The following is a 25001-nucleotide window of genomic DNA, read 5'->3' as shown; positions in this document are numbered from 1 at the left end:
TTTATGATTTGATTACAGACTTCAGCCACGACTGTGCAACTGGACCAATGATCTCAATGATTGTCATCGCAAACGTACGGACGGTTGGCCGCCCTTAAAAAAGTGATACGAGTTGCTATCAAAGAACAAACTCATCTATATGTGGAAATTCCGTAAGAAATCACGTCCCGATTCGACATCAAAATCGGAAACGGTCGAATGCATAGTTTGCATAGAGAATGCATAGAGTAGAACTTTAGAGCAGACCACAGTGGATAGACTGGCCGGAGCCACCCAACATCAGGGCCCGGTTTCACGAAAAAGTGAAAGCCTAAAAACGGTTAAGTTTGAATTGTTGTCCTCATTAAAGAAATGAAGTAACCAATAGCAATTACACCAACATTTGAGATAAACTTTTTTCTGAAACTGGGCCCAGGCCCTAATACAATTTTTGACATGTGAACTTTATCAAAATCAGTTCATTTTCAATTTACGTCATCAACAATTAAGATCTAATGATGAACTCAAGATGATTTATGGTTCGAATGTAGCGTGATTTTCATTCGTCATTTTCAGAATTTGAGGAATTATGCCGTTTCAAAACACCCTTACTATACACTAGCGACACCTGGTGGATCCTCACTTGCCACAGTAGAATTGCCGGGTCCCGTTGACGACTCAGACTTTCAAGCACTTCACGATCTGATAGATAATCAATAGGTGTTTTTTTTAACTTTCAGAGGCTTCTTTTTAAATTCTGAAAGTAACAAAAGTTGTGCGACACCCTCCCGCCTCTCTAGAAGAGCGTGGCCACCTATTTGAGAGTTTTAGACCCTCTGTGAGTGCATATGGCCACATAACTGTTGAAAACTAGGCGAAAAGGTCATTTCTGCATTTAACAGCTCTCAGACCTAATGCCAGAATCGACAAAATAGCCATAGAAATGTTCTTTAAGCCGAATACTCGAAATGCAACTTCTTTTGCATTTTTGTTGGAGTTTAAAGATGTCAGTGCGTTCTGTCAGTTCAGTGCGCTCCCACCGATATAGCGCCACCTATCGGCGAGGAACGAAGGTTAGCCATGACCGGTTTGCGATCGATCGGCTCCATTGCCGCGGACATGTGGTGGTGGTGGTGATGCTGGTGATGAAACTGCTGCTGTTGCTGTTGCTGCTGCTGATGATGGCGATGATGCGACACTGTGGGGAATACTGACTGAGTCACGAGTCCCGGGCTCGACTCCGGGGTCGGTAGATTCATCGGATACGAATTTAGACTGTTCGAGTGCGGCGGAAGTAGCATGCTGCCGCTAGCGTGTAATGACGTCACCGGAAGATGCGATGACGTAATGTGGTCGACAGATGACTGTGAGGTGTGCGTTTGATTATTGTCCGATTCTTTGATATCTGAAAAGAGCAATCAATTAAGCGATTAAATCTTCAGTTACAAACATCACAAACATTAATTCAAGAAAACATTTCCGACTCTTTTAATTCTTGTTATTAGTGTGCAGGGATTTTATAATATCTTTACAACACGGACTCAGAGTGTTTCATCAATGGTTATAATGAGGATAACATCAGTATTCCTGAAGATGACTATTAGGATATAGTGGAAACGTTGAATAAACTACACTAGCTCAAGGAAACATTTCAGACTCTTTTTATTCTTAGTGTGCAGGGATTTTATAATATCTTTACAACACGGACTCAGAGTGTTTCATCAATGGTTATAATGAGGATAACATCAGTATTCCTGAAGATGACTATTAGGATATAGTGGAAACGTTGAATAAACTACACTAGCTCAAGGAAACATTTCAGACTCTTTTTATTCTTAGTGTGCAGGGATTTTATAATATCTTTACAACACGGACTCAGAGTGTTTCATCAATGGTTATAATGAGGACAACATCAGTATTCCTGAAGATGACTATTAGGATATAGTGGAAACGTTGAATAAACTACACTAGCTCAAGGAAACATTTCAGACTCTTTTTATTCTTAGTGTGCAGGGATTTTATATTATCTTTACAACACGGACTCAGAGTGTTTCATCAATGGTTATAATGAGGACAACATCAGTATTCCTGAAGATGACTATTAGGATATAGTGGAAACGTTGAATAAACTACACTAGCTCAAGGAAACATTTCAGACTCTTTTTATTCTTAGTGTGCAGGGATTTTATATTATCTTTACAACACGGACTCAGAGTGTTTCATCAATGGTTATAATGAGGACAACATCAGTATTCCTGAAGATGACTATTAGGATATAGTGGAAACGTTGAATAAACTACACTAGCTCAAGGAAACATTTCAGACTCTTTTTATTCTTAGTGTGCAGGGATTTTATATTATTTCAACAAACCTAAGCTAATTCAGATATAGAAAGACCCTGCCAGAATATTAACATGACGTGTAAGTCAAACGGGTTTGTCAACGCCATTCTCCCTATGGTCTACATTCATGTTGCGCATGCGCCCTAGGACGCTCGATATCCAAGAAAGCATCGAAGAGCAATAACTGAAAAATCGGGATTCGAATCCACTTTCTGCTATACTGCGCGCTAGTGTTGCAACATTCTATCGCAGTACGGTTTTGCGGTATCTTACCATTGTGTTCTGTCTTTACGATGACGCCTTTTTTCGATAGGTTTTTCGGTTTACGTTTCCGCGTTTGAATGCCTTCTTTTTTCATCGCCAACGGTCGATTCACCTGAATTACAAGTCGGATCAGAAACATGAAAATTGATATAGTTTATAGAATATCAACATGCTATTGAATGTCGACAGTTATAACGCCATTTGAAAGAGGCTATTGAAATTAGGGCCAGTTGTGTTGCACAGTCGTCCTAAAGTGGTCTTAAATTGTAAGGCTAGGTCAGGCTTGATGAAAAAAGTAAACTGTTTTACTTTGAAGACTTAAGTTTGAATTGTTGTCCTCATTTTGAAAACATGAAGACGTAACCAGAAGCAATTACACCAACAATTTGAGCTTACGAAACTTCTTCGACTCGCGACTCGAAATCAACTGTAAGATCACCCCAAGAACTAAAATGATCTTAGACTGGTCTTAATGAAATCTAAACCACGGCTGTGTAACACAGGGCTGATGTCGATTATTCGGATTTGTCGATTATTCTCAGACAAATAAGACAAAATTCTAACTTCTTTTTTCAGAACTTGTCACTTAAAAGACAATATTGCTCGCTGTTCGAAAAAGGTAACCTACATCTAAATAGATTAGCACTCAAAATTGCGAGGGCTTTTCCGAAGTGCCTGAAGACCCCTGGTTCGACCCCTGAAAATCCTGAAGAACCCAAAGACCCCTGGTTCGACCCCTGAAAATCCTGAAGTGCCCGAAGACCCCTGGTTCGATCCCTGAAAATCCTGAAGGGCCTGAAGACCCCTGGTTCGACCCCTGAAAATCCTGAAGTGCCCGAAGACCCCTGGTTCGACCCCTGAAAATCCTGAAGTGCCCGAAGACCCCTGGTTCGACCCCTGAAAATCGTGAAGTGCCCGAAGTCCCCTGGTTCGACCCCTAAAAATCCTGAAGTGCCTGAAGTCCCCTGGTTCGATCCCTGAAAATCTTGAAGTGCCCGAAGACCCCTGGTTCGACCCCTGAAAACCGTCACACTTACACCATGTAACTTGTAGTAAAGTCCACACGCGTTGCACACCGGCTCTCCTTCGTTATTTCGCCGCCAGAGGGTAGTAGTAGTCGTATGACAATTAGCGCACGAAAGCCCGACGCGTCTGGAAGCCGACTGGAAGAGATATTGTAACATCTTGATGAGTTTGGTTTTCGATTACAAATTCTAAACACTCCGTTCGTATTTTATCAGAATCTGAATGGAATCGTGGCATCGGCACCGCCTGTGGCAAGAGATGGTCCACCAGGTGTCGCTAGTCGTTACTCGCTTAGCATATTTCTACTAAATTCTAATCGAATTTTCTGATCAGTAAATCGATTAACAGTGTAATCTATACACGCTATGAGACCATCTTATTTGACCAATATATCTGAGAATCTTTTGATAGTGTTTAGATTCAGAAGCGTAAAAGTGCAATTCATACCTAATCAACTCATTTTCAAACAAATTAGGAATTGATTTCCATTTCAACGATTTAATGTTTTTTCTTGTAATTCTCTTACATGTATCTTGTGACTTTTAATTGTAAATGCAATTGTGACTTGTAAGCCCATTTGGGCTGGGCACTAACTTCTTATATGTTAATCTTATTATATGTTTATGTCACATAAACAAGTAAATAAACTAAAATGATTCGTTTCCATGGAATATCGAGGGAGAGGGTTAACCCAGTGCATTGTTGCGCCATCTGGTGTGCGCCATCGGTACCTCATATTCATTTGGATAACAATACTCACCAGGCGGCGCTGCGGTTTGATAAGCGGTCGATTGAGTCCGTTCATCTTGTGGTAGAGACCGCACGCGTTACACAAATAGTGACCGGTTCCGTCTCGTCTCCACAACGGCGTCGATATCGCGCCGCAGTTCACGCACTCGCGACCTTCACCGAAATAAACATCGCCATCTTCAAATAGAAAAAGAAAACAGTTATAAAACATCTTTTTAACAAGAAGACGAACTTGAAAGTTCAACGACGTCTCGAAAATAGCATATAAATATCGCTTGATATTTTCGACGATACAAATTACATGAAATCAACCAGGCTAAAAATGATACCTTGTTTCTCATTTTTGCTGAGCTTAAAAAGTTGAACAGCATTTCATTTTAAAAAATCACGGTCAAGTTAACAGTAACAGGCCCCACAGTTATAGAAATGAACTGATTACAAATTCTATTGCGGTTCAGAAAATTGACTCAAGGTATCCTTTTCGTTTAGCCTCAACAATTCAAAGATAGGTACAATCTCAGTGGATGGAAATGGGCGAATGCAATAATGTGTCCGGTGGGCTTTCAACTTTTGCCTACAATATTTTAGGGGTATATATTCCTATAAACTAGATACGTGCAGAGGGAGGGTAAAAGAATAGCACGTATACTATCCCGATTTACAGTATAAAGTCTATTCATAATCCTATACATCAAGTCTTATTTCAATGAATTTAGCTACTTCAAAAAATAATAATAATAATAATAATAACAATAATTATAATAATAATAATAAATTGTCATTTATATAGCGCAAGGCTCCTTAAGAATATAAGTTCAAATGCGCTTCTCTAGAAACTATGAATGTTTTATAACATCGAAGGTCTTCGAACGGTTTGCAACTTTAAGAAGTTTTTCAATAGAACGCTTTTTTACGGAATTCTACGAGGAAATAACTATCAACAATAAAATCAAAAATACATAAAGTATATATCTTTTTATGAAATTAATAGTTCATCGTGCTAAACGTTGCAGGCGGGAAACTCTCTGTCGATTTTGGATAAATAGGTCTTGGTTTCCCAACTTTTTTTGGAATTGGGAATTAGAAAATATCTTTACACTCCAACCATTTCCATGGTATATGGAGGGAGACTAATTGAAACCCCCCTGGGCTCTCCTACTATATACAATATTTACAAAACAACAGAACATTTATACTTTCTAGATACAATATAACAAAGTTATTAAGAAAACATCTATTCGCTATTTCTGTAAATATCTAAGCCTTATATTCTGATGAATTTAGCTAGGTTGCTAGATTTCCTAAAATATCGTTAAACCCTAAGTGTTCAATCTCAGATGGTTTTTGCCGATTTCCTGGTTCAGTAAAATCAAAAATAAAATGTAATTCATCACCCAAAACATTACAAGCGGAACACAATCTAACACTTCTATCTAACTGAAGGCTTGATGATTTATTGACAGGCAAAAGATAAGAGCAAATTCTGAATTAAAATAAACTAATTACTAAATCGTCATCAATTTCACTAATATACGTTCCTCATTTATAACCATTTTTTTTTCAAATACTTGCCAAAGTTAGAAAGGCATTTAGCAGCTTTTACTGATTTCGCTTTAAAATCGGAAAAAGAATTCTAGTTCATCGCCTAAGAATCTACAGACGGGGCATAATCTATCGGTTCTTGATAAAATGGAGATTTGACAGGTAAAAAGACCAAATCCTGAATAGGAATAAGCAGGCGGTCACTAAGTCGTCATCAAGCTGATTCGTATCGTATTCAAAATTTTAATATTCTTCTTATATGGCCAAAAATGATACCATGATTCTCCTCAGCGGCCGGGCCACTTTGTAAGTTCCAATAGAATTAGTAATCAGCATTATTGTTAGCCTGATCATGATTTTTAACATCTTCACCCGTCAAGGGATTCGAAACCACTACTACGCTTAAGCTGTTCGCCGAACTGGTGGAAGCGAGTTCGGGAGTGATACCGGACCCCTGGCAAGCGAGGATGGATTTTTAAAGTAACATACAAGGTTTTAAAGGCGAGAGGTCGTGTTAACTTTCAAGCTCAGCAGACACGGAGAAACAAGGTTTCATTCTTTAGCCTATTGCCTAATATTAATCTGCCTAATAATAACGGATTATTATTGGGCCTAAAATCTCTCGTGTGCTGGCCACGGAGTATACGTTTCAATTGTTTGGAAGATGTCCAAGAGTTCACCGTTAATTGTTGTGTCCAGATACACGATAGACCGCAGCCATCAACAATCTTCTCAATAAATAGCAACCAGAGGCTCTTAAACATATCTTTAAGATACTTGTAGATGGAAAGATAATTTCATAGAGAATTGAACTATTACGAATTCGAATAGTTATTACACTCCAACCATTCCCATGGTATATGGAGGAAAAACCTTATTTACAATTATTTACGAAACAGGGAAATAAAAATATTTCAAAACATAACAAACGTTATTTACGACACACTAAGTTCGATGCCGATGCTGCCACCTGGCCGCGCATTTCGAAACTAAGCGCGCTACTAGCTAGAGTAACGAAAATGAAGATCGATCTAATCTGGTCACCTGCTGTTGAAGCATAATATTTACACACGGTAGTAATGATGCTTATTTGCCGAGTAAACCGTTTTGCCGACGTTTCTCGTCGCTCGGTGACTTATTAGTTCAAGATTTAGCCCTTACAGGTGTGCGCCGCGGGTACCTGTAAGCTATTCGTCTTAGAACCGCTAACTATTTTGTAATGTTATTTTTTCCGGTTTCTAAGGATGTGAAGTGACGTATCGGCTCGATTCTATAACGGCTATTTACAAAACAATTATGAAAATGGTTCAAACAATTCAGTCTTAACGTCACTACTATCTTAGTTTCGAAAAGGCCTCATAGAATTGAGTCTAAACGTCACTACTCTCTTAGTTTCGAAAATGTCTCATATAATTGAGTCTATACGTCACTACTATCTTAGTTTCGAAAATGTCTCATAGAATTGAGTCTAAACGTCACTACTCTCTTAGTTTTTGAAAATGTCTCATAGAATTGAGTCTAAACGTCACTACTCTCTTAGTTTTTGAAAATGTCTCATAGAATTGAGTCTAAACGTCACTACTCTCTTAGTTTTGAAAATGTCTCATAGAATCGAGTCTTAACGTCACTACTCTCTTAGTTTCTGAAAATGTCTCATAGAATTGAATCTAAACGTCACTACTCTCTTAGTTTTGAAAATGTCTCATGGAATTCAGTCTAAACGTCACTACTATCTTAGTTTTGAAAATGTCTCATGGAATTCAGTCTAAACGTCACTACTTTCTTGGTTTTTGAGAATGGCTCACAGAATTGAATCTAAACGTCACTACTCTCTTAGTTTTGAAAATGTCTCATAGAATTGAGTCTAAACGTCACTATTCTCTTAGTTTCTGAAAATGTCTCTTAGAATTGAATCTAAACGTCACTACTCTCTTAGTTTTGAAAATGGCTCATAGAATTGAGTCTAAACGTCACTACTCTCTTAGTTTTCAAATTGGCCTTTTTCTTTTTCCTAATAATTGTGGGGTTTTTCTTCAATTGAATCATAGACGTCACCTGTCTATATATACTCGAACAACCCGCATAGCAACACCCAGTCGGTAGGTACCGATGAGACTGGCGAGGTGTCGGGCAGTGATTTATCAACCTGCAGTTCTGCTGCAAAAACCAGTTTATGACCAGTACCAGACATCAGGGCCCCATTTAGACCTGTGAACGTCAACAACGCCGAGCAAAGGGTCACGGCGCATTTGTCAAACCGGTCGAATTACGAAAGCAACATATATCATGATTTAAGCGGCCTCCTCTGGAGTAGGGTAAATGTTTATACGATTTTATTGGCGTTTATGTTCGGCAGTTAGTAAGTAATTACCCGACACGGCAAAAAACACAACAGCAGGTTCAAAGATCGATGAATTCCGACGGTTTTAAGTGCTATTTATTTTCAAGCTCGAAGTTCTAGCTCTCTTTCTCTCTCGCAGAGCGCCGGCGGAGCTGTACACGATCAGAACAACCAATAAACATTCTATAGACTCCGTCCGCATCACTATGTGCATATCAACCCGAGCGCCGTGCAACTAGGAATTCTTGCTCGCTGAAAATTTGAAATATTAGCCTGAGCCTAAAATGATTTCCAATTTCAAAACTAAATCGACACTCGATCAAAAAATCAAACGAAATTTACCAACCAAATATATAAGTTAACAGGGACAATCCTTATTTTAAGATCGAAATAGTTTTAGCAAGGAATTTGCATCTACGATAGATAATGCCACAATAATTCAGCGAAAGATGGCAAGTTCTTTAATAAAAGTTTATACCTAAATACAAATTTGAGTAACGTTTTCACTATTAGCCAGCATCACAGGCGCGCGGAGACTTACTTAAGGCTAAACAAAAATGAAACCTTGTTTCTCGGAATCGGTCGGGTCATTTTCGTAAACCGTCGGTTCATTTCTCATCAGCTGGATTCAGTTACACAATTGTGAATTTTTAAGATTTGGCTTTGAAAATGAACTAATTTCAACTCAAGAGTTAATTCTAACTTATAACTCTGGAGTCGGATCCGTGGTCCCAAGCTCACAATTTGAACAGTTTTTAAATGCTAGATAACCCCTTGTAAACTTATTAGAATAATTCCACACCAGTGCCTGTTCTATTCCGAGTACAACACAATCATTTTCATAAATTTCAATCTAAATCCGATTTTGAATATAAAACACTAAAATGAGGAAAATGGCACCGGACTTATCACAGCAGATGTATGAAATGAAATAGTAGTGTTCCCAGGAATTGTGTAGCCGCTACCAACAATTTTTGGCCTAAGGAAAATTGGATATCGGGTTCTAAAATAAAAAGAAGGGAGATTTCTAGGATGAATTAGCCACGCTGGTGGTCGCTGGTGTTCGGATTTTTCGAAGAAATAAACTTTTTTAGGTATTTGTAAGTGTAAGGACAAAAAGTTAGCAACCTCAATAAGGAGGCGACCAGTCCGGACACCAGTCCGAAAAAGTATAAATTCGTAACTCACCCATCATACTTGGAGGCATGCACGGAGCCATCCCGGCGCCGCGTCTGAGACCTTGTTGTTGAAAAGCCATGCTGCTATTAAAGGTATTCCACGGCGATATATCGGCCGCCGAAGCCGGGCCCATGTAGGCGCCGTACCCGCGCGACAGTGGACCGCCGTAACCGTTCGCCGGGTCCGCGCGAGCCGGCGTCGACGTCATCGGCGGACTGGGCGTCGGCGGGAATGGGAATCGTTGCGAGACACTGGACGCGCTGCTGTAGACGGCGGCTTCTTGTATCGACGACGGCCAGACTTGACTCGGCGACGAAGATTGAACCGCCGCCGCCGCCGCTGCCGGCGCCGAGTAACCCATCGGTATGACGGCCCGAGTCGTCGGTACGTACACCGGACTGGTGGCGTTATGCAGGAAACTGGTCGGCGCGTTCGAGGACGGTTCGTGATAGGTGGGGGCGGCGTTCTGGAACATGTTCGAGTTTATCCGCCTTCGGAGTTACCCTTTTCAGATGTCGATTCAAGTCTTTGCGTATCTGTAATTTATAAAATTAAATATAAACACACGTAAACAAATAATCAGATCTCAAAGTTTTGCTTACTGCCCAACATCACATAAAACCGTCTGGTCTAAAGATCATTTTACTATGTATATAGCTTCACGAGCCTAACGAGACACTGTTCCCTATAGACAGGCCTATCGTGTGTGAAAATGATCTAAAAACGTGCTTTGAAAACATTTTCATTTTCATAAAAGACATCTTTATTTACATAATATCCAGGGCCCAGTTCCACAGTTCCGAGTTAAGATTTAACTCGGAGTTAAATCATTGAAAATGAACTAATTTTAACTCAGAGTTAACTCTAACTCACAACTATGGAACTGGGTCCAGGCTAAACAATTTGATACCTTGTTTCTCGTTTCTGCTGAGCTTAAAAACCGACCCGGCCGGTCGCCTATCTACCCTGTACATTACTTTTTAAAAAATCAAGCTGACATTAACAGTTATAGAAATGAACGGATTATCCAATTACCCGGCCGATTTGGAGAAACAAGGTATCAGTTTATCATTTTTCAGCCTAACACAAGTACTCCACTTTTTATTTTACATTAAGGAATTGGAATTGTAAAAGTTGACCCGGCTGGCCGCCTCTCTAACCTGTAGATTAATTTTCAAAAATCGCGATCAAGCTAACAATAACAGACCCGGCAGCTACAGAAATGAACTGATCTACAAATTTACAAATGGAGTTCATAAAACAGACACGGCCGGTCAGGAGAAAATATGTATCATTTAATATTGGCCATATATTTGCCTTTTGTCTGCGAATATTTTGACTCAAATTTAATTTGCTAAAAAAAAATCACCAGATCAAGTTTGAATCCGTCGTCATTGAAATTACTTAGAGATACAAGAAAAGCAATTAACACAAAAATTTGGGGAATTTTTTCCGCGAATCTGAACGAAGTTAGATCGGTATATTTGGATTGCCGCTTATAATTCAGAAAAAAATCCCTGTCAAGATTTAGGAATTTTTTCCGAGATTTACAACTAAATGATTTAATCTAACATATATCACTATACAGGAAATCATGCGAGGAAGTAAGTTCGATAATTAATAGCCTACGAAGCATTGGAGCAAGCAGATCCCATCGATGTGGGTGGGATATCCTAAATTATTGAACGAATAGGTCAGGCCATAGAAACTTCGCGTCGAAACCAGGTTCCATGCCTGGTATGTGATACGATACTGTCTATGCGGTTGTGTTGAAGCTAGATGCACATATGATACGACCACTCATATATACCATCAGCGTTACGGGCTGGGAAAGAATCAGCCGAATCTGGCGGGGTCCGCCGCGGAACCGAAATGTTAGGAAATCCATTCATTCCTATGGGGAACACAGGACCCGATTACTTAGCACACTGCATTGATGCTGGATAAGGCTTAGATAAAATGATACCTTGTTTATCACCTAATGAGCCGCGTTATCTTGTAAACTGCAATCTAATTTGTAATCAGTTCATTTCTATAACTGCCGGGTCTGTTATTGTAAACCTGATTTTAAAAACAGGTAATGTACAGGTTAGATAGGCGGCCGGTCGGGTCAACTTTTAAGCTCAGCGGAGCGGAAAAGCAAGGAATCAATTTCTTTCAGCCTAAAATCTCCATTTCTTTTTCAAAAAAGCGAGTTCGATATGTATTCATATATATAAACGATTAGAGAATTTGATAAATTAGATTCAGAATTCCTAGTAGTCGAATACGCAAAACTCGAATAAATAATTTAAATTAGTTGTTTATGTAAACATACAGCTAATGTTATCAGGTCGAACGGTCGGTCAGGGTGAATCTGATACGATGATAGTGCAGTGAATGACAAACAAGATTTTATCTTGTCAATGCAGTGGATAGATACAGGAGCTGTATGTACAAAGCTATATAGAAACAGCTAATTTATATACAAAAAAAAAAATTGATAAATTGTGAACGCGCCAAGGCTAACATGAGATCACAGAATTACTGAATTGATTCTTGGCTCAGTTGCGGAGTCATAACTTCGAAAGTGATCATACCTTAGTAAGATCACTTTCGGTAGTTCTTAAGACTGGTTTTTAAATTGTTAGATTGGCTTTAGAATCAAAATGATCTTAGACCGGTCTTAAGTTGTATTGGCTTTAGAACAAAATGAGCTTAGAATGGTCTTAAGTTGTTAGATTGGCTATAAAATCAAAATTAACTTAGACCAGTCTTAAGTTGTTAGATTGGATATAGAACCTAAATGAGCTTAGACTGGTCTTAAGTTGTTAAATTGGTTATTAACTTAAATTAACTTTAACTTGTCTTAACAATCCTAAGTCTTGACTGCGCAACTGGTATCCAAAACAAAAGCCTTGAAGTAATGAAAAGTTCTTAAACATCCTTCAACAAATCCTGAACTAATCCTATACAAGATCATCTCTAACTCACCGAAACTGAAAATCTTATCCTGACAAGAGGCCCGCACGCGTTCCCGCGTCATGAAGATAAGTCTTTAAGATAAGTCTTTATAAGTTTGACAAAGTATTAATAATACCACCAGAGTATCGACTACGCCTATGGCTTACCTGTTTTTCGACGGATCCTATCTCGATCACCGATTCGACAAAATATTATCACCTTGCGCGCGCTCCGTGTTCTCGAAAGAGAAAAAGACCGCTTATGAATACTTGATGACAAAAATTTCAGGATCTTACGAGAGATATAGACTGCCGGCGTTCATCTCAACATCGCTGATAGAAAGTTATAGCGATTATCAGCTGAACAGCGTACACAGGCGTATCGAACATGCGCGTATTGGCTTATCGGAGATCCTGATCGCTCGTAGAGCCGCCAGCCAGCAGCTAGTGCCAGCCCACCGGTTTGATAAGCCGAACGTGATTGACAGCTCGCTGATGCTTTCACTATGCTCTGTTTAGCCGGCGTAAACTTATTGTTTCTAAAAGTTGCTGCAAGCGATCTGCATATCCAAAAATTCAAAAACATTAGTTCAGGGCTGTAAATAGCATTTGGATTTTTCTTTTTTGGGAGGGGGACCCAAAAAGGGCAGTTCTATAATATACAAGAATAAAATTTGCAGAAAGAGCACTTTTTCCGAAATTTTCATTTCCCCTCCACCTGGCCACGCAGATTTGATGTTTCTTTTTTCCCATAATATAAATCATATTTCAATCTGAATATTTATAGATCGTTGGTCCCTCTTCATTTTTTTAGCTTTCCATTTCCAATTATGTACTTCGATTTAATAAACACAAGATTCTGTACTTCGATTTCCGATTTCAAAATCAAACCCGCTGATTCGATCCCGGCAGGTGCGTGACTATGGTGGGTTTTCAAGGACGGGAGAAATAACTGTTTTAAGCGTAAAAGACCGATGAGTCCAACTTTTCCTTTTTGTTTTTAAGCGGATTACTATTTTCTCCAAAAGAAGCCCATTTTGGTTCCATAACCGATCTAACTAGGTCTATAGTGTGGGTGATTAGTGAATGGAGCGACCAAACCTGACTGGTCACTGGCCGACACCATACCTGACTGATCACCAGACACCGCCTGACTGGTCACCAAACACCGCCTAACTGGTCACCAGACACCATGCCTGGCTGGTCACCAGGCACCACACCTGACCAGACAAACTTACTAACCCAGTCAATCACTACCGGGCTATGGTCTAGTGGATACCACGCTCGGCTGGTACGCTAGGGCTGGCGAGTTCGAGTCCGGCTAAGATCAGAGTGTCAGCCTGAGCTGGGCAAGGGATAGAGGCACGAGCTAGGGTCAGGATCAACCTAGGCTTGAGGTTAATTTTGTCGGCTGACAGAATCTTTTGTACTAAACGTAATGCGTCTAAAAATCAGCGTGCCATTGTCAGCGAAACACGCACCGCATGCTTTGGTATTTTTTTTTACAGGCAGCAGGCAGCAGGCGTACTGCCGAGCACACGAATTTACGATACGAACGATTTATATTGATAACAGTTTGATAAGGAATAGTTATATATTTTTGATGATCCACCTGTCTTTGTGAGGGCGCGATAACGGAGAACATTATCGCTCTATGACGCGCATCGCTTATCTCTTACAGCGCGGCGCCATGTGCAAAAATCACGTCTATTTTTATGTGTGATAGAGAAATAAAAATCTGTGGCCCGACGGTTTTTTCCGGTGCGAATTATAATCACCTTGGTCCTTTCGATGCTGATTCGATAAGGTGGAAAAGTGGAAAATAACGCGCACTCGCCGGGGTTCGAACCCGGGTCTCGTACGTGCAAAGTGCGCCAACCAGTATCGTTGTTCCAAAGTTCTCTGAGTTCAAATTTTGACTAGAGTTAAAACATAGAAAATTCTTTTAAACTCTTACTGGTAACTGTGGAACTGGATCCAGCCGCTTTGGCGTGAAAACAAATTTTAGACGCCGATTACCTGACATATCTATGTGCAGGTTTTGTATAGGCCCCGACTGCCTTTTCAGAGGTTGCTTGCCGTTTTTTGGTCAAGACATATATCGTTAAAACCAGCTAAGATTTTGAAACCTTCGGATGAGAAATGACATGTAATGGATACCCCTCCCCCCGCCCCATCAACGCAGGGGAATTTTGCGTGTCTGGGCGCGTACCTACTAACTGAGATTACCTATTTTCATCGAGATAAATATCTTTAGAACCCGCGGCAAATATGACACTCATCCTCTTAGCGGAAAATGGCACAAACCGTGGATGCTTGGCAATTTCTTTACCCGACCTTCCAATTTTCCTCGATGCGAAATATGTGTTCTACAAAATGGACTATAACTCGAAAAAGATGTGAACGAATTTGCGAGCCGAGAATGAGCTTACGGCTTTAAGGCTTTATTGCTATTTCGTTTAAACATTTGGACATTTGTCAACGCGTTACACCTGCCGAAACGACTGACGTGATTACTAAGCAAAATTGTTGTCTTTGCCGAGCAACGGCGGAGCGTAATTGAACCACGCGGAAAAGCGAACGTCACTCATCGCCGGGTTACCCGGAAACACATGGACTACGTATACTAAAACTAACGATCGCACGTTGCACGTATAAATAACTATAGGGAACAGTAACACGCGCGCTATGAGCCATGAGCCTATAGCTATTATACACAGGCGCTTCTTATAATCAATACCAAACCTATTTGAAAAGTACGAAATCAGGTTTTATAGACTGGCATTAACTTTAACCTGGGGGCTAATTTTCAATTTCATTTTCAATAGAGTTTAAACACCCGGGTTTTTTTTTAAATTAATGCCAGTCTATGAATTATATAAATCGTAATATATTTTTTTATCTCAGGAAAAGCCTGACAATAAGTTGCAAGGGCGGTTCAAAGAAAATTGGAAGCCAGGTCCAGAAGAAAAGCAAAGGCATTTCTTAGATAAAGCAGAGTCAAATCCCCAGCGGAGTCCCTCCATCTAGGGTTAGATATTTTTAAAGAAATCCAACCTGAGCAGTGATTTCCGAAACTTGATTAGTGTCTAATTAATAGGTTTTAATGATTTCTGTCTTGGCGAAAAGGGCCACCTGAATGGGAAGATAGACAGGGGACCGGTACCCTAAAAATATTCTTAGAATATTAGAGCAAGTTCATCAACTTGTCTCAGTTTTTTCTCAATTGTCTGCGGATATCAAAAATGAATCCAAACCCTTTAGGAAATCCTGGCTATACACACCAATTCCTGAAAACATCGAAATAGCTTTCAGTGATCGCGTTTAGTTTAAGAAAATTTCAAACAAAAACAGTTACAAAAACGACAGTTTGGTCCTAAAAATGACTATCAGTTTTATGACTTCGGAACACTGATAGCTTGCACAACTGCTCGGCGCGAACCGGTTTATTCGGACCAAATGGAGCAAATAACATCCAAATGTCGGTTTTCTAATTGCCGGAAGGTTTCGCGAACATCGACTCCGGTTACAAGAGTTTAGTTATGCTGTTTTTGAACGGGTATAAATGATCCCAGCTCCGGCTATAGACCGCATCGATCCATTCGCCAACCAGGCCTGAGGCGCGCGGCAGCATTCGGTGAACAGTATTTGGTTCATGCAGTAATTCAAGAAACTGCTCGGATGTTTGTTTACATAAATAAAGTTTAGATAAAAAAAAAACGTAATAGGTCCTGTATACGCGTTTGTAGTTCACTGATTCGATAGGGATGGGATATTGAAATGATGTTCAAAAAGGAATTATAGAGGAACTTTAACCGACCGAATACAATTTCATCAATTTAAAATTTTAACTTCTAGATACAGTTCCTCGGTGACGATTTAGAGATAATTCCAAGTTAAAGCTCTGGGTCCAGTTCCACAGGTCCGAGTTAAGATTTAACTCTGAGTTAGCTCATTGAAAATGAACTAACTTTACTTAACCCAGAGTTAACTCTAACTCACAATTGTGGAACTGGATCCTGAGTTCACAGTTAACTCTAACTTACAACTGTGGAACTGGATCCTTATAGTTCAGGATCCAGTTCCACAGTTGTGACTTAGAGTTAACTCTGAATTCAGGATCCAGTTCCACAGTTGTGAGTTTGGAGCTAACTCTGAACTCAAGATCCAGAGCTCAATGAATGTATCCTGGACTTTAACCTGGTGATGAACTCCACTCAGTCATTCGAGAAATTAACCCCCGGGACAGGTTCATAGACTGGTATTAAGTTCCACCCGAAGAATGATTGGTTAGCCCCGGGTTAAAGTCAATGCCAGTCTCTATAAAACCAGTCCTCTTGGATTAACGTTAATACTGGTCTTCGTTTCAGAACATGTATACACGCATTCGAGGATACCTTACGTAATTTCGCTAAGACTCTCAAAACTAAATGACCTTCCGAATATATAGGAACTGGTGTCGAAAACTGTTCTCAGTCAACCGAAGGCACACGAATTTGGTCGAATGTTTACCGAAAAGGGGTCATTTTAGTCTCAGAGGATACCACAAAAGAACTGACTCTAAATTCAGAAAGCATTCTACTTTCATTTTTCGTTAAAGATTTTTCTAAGACGCTGTAACGTGAATCCGGCCCCGAGGAGGTCATCCCTGAAGTCAGCCGTTCGAAATTGTGACATTTCCGTACGTTCATAAAGAGGGCTTTGAATTGGAAAGGTTCGTTCGAGAAATTCAATCGGTTTCGATTGCGAACGGATACAAAGACCGATGATTCGTCGAGTGAGTGATCGGTTGAGATGCTGAAGAAGTTTCCTGTAAACTGTTTACCAACTAAAAACAACCGAGCCGTTATATCGCGAATATACCCGTCGAAAACTGTTAAAACAGCCTGTCAAAATGCAGTAGCAAAACTACGCGTATTGCAACGATGGCTGGTGTAATTTTTCGACCCCTCAGACCATTATTCCGAATCTTCTATATCCGGAAAATTCGCCCGTTTAAAATCTAGGGGAACCTACTGCTTGTAGCTGCTAGGCTAGCTACGCATTGAAGTGGTTTTCGCCCACATACCCGACCTAACTTTTGAAATAATCAAACCTTTAGAAAGGAGGGGTATCCCAATTACAGGTGCGCCGGTACATCCGAGCCGAATATCGAAGGGAATCCCTGACGTGTTCGGTACCCTCATTCCAGGCCAAAAAGTCCAGGGAATCCCTTATTTCAAAAATCTGTCCCTCAGGAATAATGGATTTCACACGTATAACCGAAATTCGCCAGAACACTGTGGCAGTATTTATGGGGACCCCTTTTTCATTCTAGGTACTGTTTTTTGAGTCCTGCCCCCACGCATCTTGAAGCTATGCCATAGGGACAATTGGTTATGCGGGGTCTCCTGGTGGTCTGCCCTCAATCACTGATTATATATAATGATATTGTAATGCTGTTTTGAATTTGAGAATGCTTGCAGAATTCGCCACCAATTTCTTCTCAGATATTCTAAGGTTATTCTGTGAAACTTGATAATGAATTCAGTTTATCTTTCTTTGAGAAAATACTATATCGTCAAAAAACGGACTCGGTGAATTCCTTTATTTATCGACAAACTTACCGCATTAGACGGGCAATTATAAACCCGCGCGCTTTGAGACTGATTACCACCATGCGGGGGTCTGTGGTCGGTCTTGTTAGAAACGATTTCGGCGGCGTTGGCGACTTTTTTCGCAGACGGAATTTCGTTTCCAGAGCGCGGCTCGCAACCGCACAGCACCGTCAGCACCAGCACCAGCCGATCTGACGTGTATATAGGTTTATCAATCTATTTGATCTGTTCATATCCACTTTGTATCTAAATTAACCGTTTGTAAAATATCTCCTTGTGAAACGTCCTGGCTAATATAGAAACTTTTGCGAAATCTCTTTTGTTGTATTCGATTCTGGCGTCTGTGCAGTTGCAGCTCCGACACGGCGGCGCCTGGGTCGGTAATATAGGAAAAACCACTGTACATTATACAGCCGATCTCGTACGGTAACAATACCAACGGCCATCGCCGGATACTCCAGGCGATGTTACGCTGAAATATATAAATTGTATAATTTGTAAACTTGTATTGAATTATATACTTCGAGAAAACTATAAGCTTAAGGGAATTGAAGTTTTGAAAATCTCTCATAGAATTGAGTCTAAACGTCACTACTCTCTTAGTTTCTGAAAATGTCTCATAAGTCGAGTCTAAACGTCACTACTCTCTTAGTTTCTGAAAATGTCTCATAGAATTGAGTCTAAACGTCACTACTCTCTTAGTTTTGAAAATGTCTCATAGAATGGGGCTCGCCGTCGCTATGGACACCAGGTGGCGTGTGTGCGTTAGTAGCCATCGCGTATCGACTTCCGCTCACTTCCGCGCTCGATTTCCTACTTTTAAATTGTAATAATGTCAGAGAATTACGGGTCATGGACTGTACCGAAGCTGAAACAAGAGTTAAGCCGACGAGGTGCGGTAACCTATGGGAGGAAAATCAACCTAATTGAAAGGTAATTTAAATGTCGATCATATTTCCATGCGGTTGATGGTGTTCAGTCGTTTAGTCTGCGCAAAAATGTTGCAATGATCATGGAATCAACAGTGATTTTTTGCCAAAATCATCGATGATTCTAGACCTATGCTCAAGTGAAATGAACGTGTTTTAATAGATCCAGAGATGAAAGCTAAACCTCAGTGGGTTGTGGGTCAGGGTATAGTACAAGTTTACCGTCACCAGCCCGGGCTGCGAGGATGGCTATGGCCGGTCCCACGCGTCCCGTCCCGCGATATCTTTCATTATTTTTCGGTTTTCATGTCCGGAAAATAAACATAATGCACATAAAAGTCATCGATAAAACGTTTTTTAAATCACTATTTGATATTATGATTGCCTTGAGAAGTTTAGATGGCAATGTTTATATCTTGAAATGTAGGGATTATTATCGGGATGTAGGACGCCTTGTCAGCTAACCATCGCAACAGCTGAGTTACCACTGGCGCCATCTATCGAACATGAATTGAAGCTGATGCCAAATTTTACTGCCAATGTATCCATAAATCATTGGACATGTCTGCTGCTGTGTCTAGTCTCTATTGAATTTTTATATGTTATTGGAATTATAGTCAGAACCCTGATCAACTTGAGGTGACGGTAAACTGAATACCTTACTTATATACCTTCTTACCACAACACAGTTGAGTTAAATACAAATCTGTATGACCATGGACGTATAGACGTCCATGCTTGGAGTAATCATTTCGATGTAACATTTCAACTCTGGGTCAACTTTCTGTTAGTTGATTGAATGATTTTTGACATTAGATGTTTATATTTCATGATTATTTCGTGTTCATTGCAGATTAGAAGCATACGGCCGTAACAACGATTTTAGGGGACCGGCCATAACATTACCACAAGAAACAGTTCCGGAATGGCCCACATGCGGTTTCAAACAGCTTACAAATGATCATAAGATTGTATTGCCAAAATTCAATATTGACACAGTAACTGCATATTTCACGTATAGAATGGCAATGGACAACCACTGTACCAAAGACATTAAAGCTATTGAGAAGGGTCAGCAGCTCATAGAATCGCAACGTGTTCAAGCCTGCAGTATTCTCATCAAAAGCGGAATTGTTTATCTGACTGGATTAGTTGGTGCTGCTATGAAAAAAAAGGTAGGCCAGTTTTATATTTCATCAAAATAACACAATATTCCCTCCTTTAAATCCACATAAATCTGCAATACAACTGTATTCTTAAAAGGTTGTAATGTAGCAAACATTGTTGATTAGTTTATTTTTATATTTCATTGCAGATCTCATACTCGTACCAGATATCATTGTCTCAAACAACTGGTGAATTCAGAAACAGCCATTGTGAGTGCCCTGCCGGTAAGGGTCCTAATGGGACCTGTAAGCATGTCGCGGCTGTACTTTTGATGTTTGCTAATTTTGTGTCATCAGATGGGCCTAACGCTCCCGAAATACTTAAATCGTGTACGGAAAATCTACAAACATTCCATAAGCCCAAGTCTGTTTATACTGGTAAGTTGTTTGGTTACATCGCCACCATTCAGCAAATTCGTACCCTATATATCTTATTTTTTATAAATTCTGATGTAATGGCAATGTTTTACATAATGTACTTGGTTTTCAATTTTTAGCTCGGCTGTGACCTTGTTTAAATTTACCCGTCACTTCTTAACAGGTTCCCCTGTCAAGGCTGGTGACTTACCTCTATCAAAATCAAAGAAACGCGAGGTATCAATGGAGGATCCAAGGCCTGTGAAATACCGGAAATCAGCTGGATACGAGGATTATGTCCGGGGAATTGTCCTTAATTACTGCTCTGTATCGTCTTTAGACCTACCCATCAAGTATAAGTACAAGAAAGCCGATATCAAAACAGCAGCAATTGACCATGATTATCTGAAAAAAACTTTGCTTGAATATTGGGTGGAAAACTCTATTAAGGTAAGTTTTTAATCAACGTGTCTGAGAGTGACCTATGTTATCCTTCCCTCTGTGCTTATAATTAATATTCCATTTTGCCTTTTCAGTTAAATGAAACACAGGCAATATTACTAGAAAGGAGTACTAGGAAGCAGGCAGAATCTAGTCAATGGTTTCAGGAAAGGCAGCTACGATTAACTGCATCTCGTTTCGGTGAAATTGTTTCGCTCACGAAAAGGCGCAATATCGACAAATTGTGTAAATCTCTTCACGATAATATTCCGTTGAGAAATGCTGCTGTTTGCCATGGAAAGACATTCGAAAGTAAGGCGATAGCGGCTTTTGAAGGTAAATTCTCCGTTAAAGTACAGCCTTGCGGACTTCATGTGAGGCCAGATATAGATTATCTAGGCGCGAGCCCAGATGGCCTTGTGTCTGAGGATGCCATTGTTGAAGTGAAATGTCCGTATCGCGGTAGAAATGAACTTATTGCTCCGGGGCCATACTTCAAGTTTCTTAGTGCAAAAGATAAGAAGCTGAAACGTTCGCATAATTACTATGATCAGATTCAAGGACAGTTGCATATTTGCAAACGGAAAATGTGCTATTTCGTTGTTTATACTCATAAGGACCTTTATGTAGAGAGGGTTTATCATGATCAAAAACACTGTGAACTATCTCTGCTTCCAAAATTAGAAATCTTTTATAGGAAGTACTATTCAAAGTATTTAACAATGCATGCGTTCTAAAACATCTAGATTATTCCTGGAGATATAGATCGGATATTTTCCGAAGATTCCATAGTTTTTGGCATTAATATCTTCATACAACTAAATTTGTAAATACATGTACATCCCAATTGTATGATATAGATTTCATGTCAATATCGGCTTACTATTTGTTGATACTTTTAAGTTTTAATATTTTTTATCATCTATTATCAATATTTTTTATCATATATAGTTATTTCAAACAGATATACTTGTCAGGTTGTGTAGTTATATGCATAATTACTGACGATGGTGGGTCAAAAGTTTGAAAATTAATGATTTACTCCTTTTCTGACCATATTTCATTACCATGATTATTTATTATTTCATTATGTGCTGCGCCTGACTATGGCATGAATGCTTTAGTCCCAAAACTCAAACTCTTCCATTTTACATAAAATATCTGTGTTATCATGCATTTTAAAAAGATTTTATGTAGCGTTGTTGTATTTTTGGTTTTTACCAGTTTTAAATCAATAAAAGGGTTTGTTACTGGAATGAAAATTAGTTTGTCCTTTGAATTGAAAACACTGCAAAAGAGTGGATTAAGTCAAAGTGAAATAGGTTATATTGCGCACAGATTTTGAATATCAACGACAGACAATTAATTACAGTCCAGGCCCATAATTGATATCTAAGAATTTGGGATTTACCTAAATAATCTATTAAGAGAAACAATGATGTTTCTTTAAAGCAGGGGTTTCGATGAATCTCAAAACAAAACTCAAAAATATATACTTTAGATATCAATTAACAGACATTAACAATAAGGTTAAGCAAATTCGTTCACAATAGCTGGTCTGAAATTGCTTATACTGAAACAAACATAAACTATCCTAGAACCCATATTGACTTTACTAAGCGGCAGGTCTTTTTTCAAAATAAGAAAAGTTTTTGACAATCCGATTACTCTTTCTACTTGGATGCGTTTACTGGCTACTCTACGATCATGAACTACTTGTTCAGGTTCAAGTTGACTCTTGCCCTTCAATAAAGTTGGGGTGTTCACCTTAATGTTCTTGGTAGCAAAAAGATCTTGTACCATTATACCTCTATCGGCCATGATGCTGTCATTCGAGCTGAAGTATTTTGAGGTGTTTGAACACAGCTGGGATCGTTCAATGATTTGTCGGTCACTTGTTGAACCCGCATAACTTTCACTTACATAACTAACGACCCCTCTCGGTGATATTCCAACCATAGTTTTAAGCGTGTTCTTATGTTTGTATGTGCTGAAAGTTGCAGTTTGAGATTTTACATTCGACGGCTTTTCAATTGGAATCTCTGTAGCATCTAAAATAACTCTGGTTGACGGAAAATGATGCTTAAAGCCACTGGGCATGAAACAGTCTATCTCTTCTCTCTCTGGCCATGTATTGATTTCACTTAATTGGAAATACATGAAGTTTACCCAGGTTAACACAATCCTAGAAACTACACTCTCTGATATGCCGAACAGAATACTCAGTTCTATATCTTCCTTGGCACGCCTTAATTTGATTAATGTCAAGAAAAATTGATTGACCGGTGTTAGTTTCTGACATTTGTAATTCAAATCGTACGCAGCAGGTCCTAGTACACTGAAAAACATCATCAAATGTTCATAGTCTTTAAAACTGGTGTAATATTTGATCGACCTAGGATCCACCATAAATCTCTCGATACAGAAAAATTGATCTGAAAGGAGGGAACACTGAATATTCTTATCCAAGTTAGTGTTTTTATTGGTTGGTTCCTCTATTATGTCCATTCTGTAATTGCTGGTATGTTGTAGGCCTATTTCAACTTCAGTGGCTATGTCATGGTGTACAGGTTCTTCCTCCAGTTTTAATCTTCGCCGACTGGCTCTACTTTCTCTCTCTGAATCTGAGGAAACTGGTGGTGTGAAGGCAAATATACGCGGAATGGCATTCTCTTTTAATTTTCTTCTAGAACCTGAAACACATAAAGAAAAAAACATATTTCTACTCAAAGATCAACAGCTGCCAGTCAAGTCAACAACCTTTAAATTAAAAAGATAAATCTACCACATAAATTATTAGGCCTATTGTTGTTATTATCATAATTGAGTTATATCATTATCCTGTTATCAACAAACTACTATGATGATATGAAAATAAGCGCCTGGCTTTTTAAAAAAAGTTCAAAACATCGACATTGCATAATATCGATAGGCCCAAGCTGAGGCCTAAACGAATCAGCCTGCCTTGGATCTTGACCGCTTATTTCACCTTAGTTGGAAAACTCAATAGGAAAGCCATATTTACCGGTAAGTGTCTGTTTATAGTCCGTTGGTAAAAAATGTCGATGGCATACGATAGCTGTATCCGATGGCTGCCATAATTTTGCAGATTTCTCGCTACTCTGTAGTCGTTTTATCGCAACAAGCCATTTCATTTTCAAATCTGTGTTCGTAGGGAACTTAAATCCGCCTACTCTTGACTTACAAAGGGGTACACAACAATAGCGAGGCATTATAATAGATTCAAGCGCTTTTCAAATCGTCAATTCGCTCGAACGCGGAGATGAATAAAATGTTGTTTACAATTCAAATTCAAATCACTAGGGCCACTAACACGCGCGCGCCATCTCGCGGCAGCGCTCAGCGCGGCGAGCCCCATTGAGTCTTAACGTCACTACTCTCTTAGTTTTGAAAATGTCTCATAGAATTGAGTCTTAACGTCACTACTCTCGTTTCTGAAAATGTCTCATAGAATTGAGTCTTAACGTCACTACTCTCTTAGTTTTGAAAATGTCTCATAGAATTGAGTCTAAACGTCACTACTCTCTTAGTTTTGAAAATGTCTCATAGAATTGAGTCTAATAAGTCTAGTAAGCGGGGTATCCCAGTACAGGTATGCCTGTACATCCCAACCGAATATCGAAGGGAATCCCCCCATCACGTGTCTCTTATTCTAGCAAAAAGTTCCAGGGAATCCTTTATTTGTGCCAGGAACCTTGGGATTTCAGTCATAAAAGTTTTTCGTCACATTTCTTATTTGTAGAACCCACGGCGGCTTTCATTGGGGTCCAAATGCTATTTAAGGGGGTCCTGCCCTACGCATCCCGAGGCCTACTCACCTGGTAGCGGTCACATGCCTCCTGGTCAAAGAATGAATCATCATGCAAGCATAAAACTTCCATTTCCATTTTGGAATCCCAAAATCCAGTTTGTCTCAAGCCTGAAATTATCAGATAATTCAGATCCTAGTTATCAATTCCACTGACAATTCAGAATTGCCACAGGCTGGTGTACTAAAGTTTAAGATTAGAACTTTCAAAACAGTTTTCTTAAATCGATCATTCATCATATTCTTACAACGATCACAGGCTAAAAACAAAGAAAAGTAGATATTATGTAATTACGCGGGGGTGGTTTTATGCGAAA

At 39.5% G+C, this 25001-nt stretch overlaps 3 protein-coding genes across 5 annotated transcripts; 1 reads left to right on the top strand and 2 right to left on the bottom strand.

Moving 5' to 3' along the window:
- LOC141909969 (transcription factor GATA-4-like) lies at window positions 1–12688 on the bottom strand. The gene is made up of 8 exons (XM_074800654.1): window positions 12534–12688; window positions 9433–9959; window positions 8481–8496; window positions 4691–4712; window positions 4372–4572; window positions 3623–3748; window positions 2595–2697; window positions 1–1384 (listed from the first exon to the last, which is right to left on the bottom strand). Exons 2-8 carry the CDS (start codon window positions 9896–9898, stop codon window positions 1005–1007), a joined length of 1314 nt encoding a protein of 437 aa, XP_074656755.1. The 5' UTR covers window positions 9899–9959; window positions 12534–12688; the 3' UTR covers window positions 1–1004.
- A 6020-nt stretch (window positions 12689–18708) lies between these two features.
- Window positions 18709–22418, top strand: LOC141910169 (uncharacterized). Of its 3 annotated transcripts, none has more exons than XM_074800893.1 (5): window positions 18709–18895; window positions 19745–20066; window positions 20207–20435; window positions 20599–20864; window positions 20951–22418. In XM_074800893.1, the coding sequence occupies exons 1-5, from the start codon at window positions 18795–18797 to the stop codon at window positions 21590–21592; spliced, it is 1560 nt and encodes a 519-aa protein (XP_074656994.1). In that variant the 5' UTR covers window positions 18709–18794; the 3' UTR covers window positions 21593–22418. The 3 variants fall into 3 exon arrangements, with proteins under 3 accessions (XP_074656994.1, XP_074656996.1, XP_074656995.1); XM_074800895.1 differs by lacking the exon at window positions 18709–18895 and adding an exon at window positions 18902–19536; XM_074800894.1 differs by lacking the exon at window positions 18709–18895 and adding an exon at window positions 19578–19648.
- On the bottom strand, window positions 22266–24160 carry LOC141910170 (uncharacterized). The gene is made up of 2 exons (XM_074800896.1): window positions 23881–24160; window positions 22266–23548 (listed from the first exon to the last, which is right to left on the bottom strand). The coding sequence occupies exons 1-2, from the start codon at window positions 24086–24088 to the stop codon at window positions 22386–22388; spliced, it is 1371 nt and encodes a 456-aa protein (XP_074656997.1). The 5' UTR covers window positions 24089–24160; the 3' UTR covers window positions 22266–22385.
- Between the last annotated feature and the right edge of the window lie 841 nt (window positions 24161–25001).

The sequence above is a fragment of the Tubulanus polymorphus genome, chromosome 8, assembly GCF_964204645.1.
Source record: "Tubulanus polymorphus chromosome 8, tnTubPoly1.2, whole genome shotgun sequence".
Taxonomy (NCBI): domain Eukaryota; kingdom Metazoa; phylum Nemertea; class Palaeonemertea; order Tubulaniformes; family Tubulanidae; genus Tubulanus; species Tubulanus polymorphus.
This window is presented reverse-complemented; position numbering and strand designations above follow the sequence as displayed.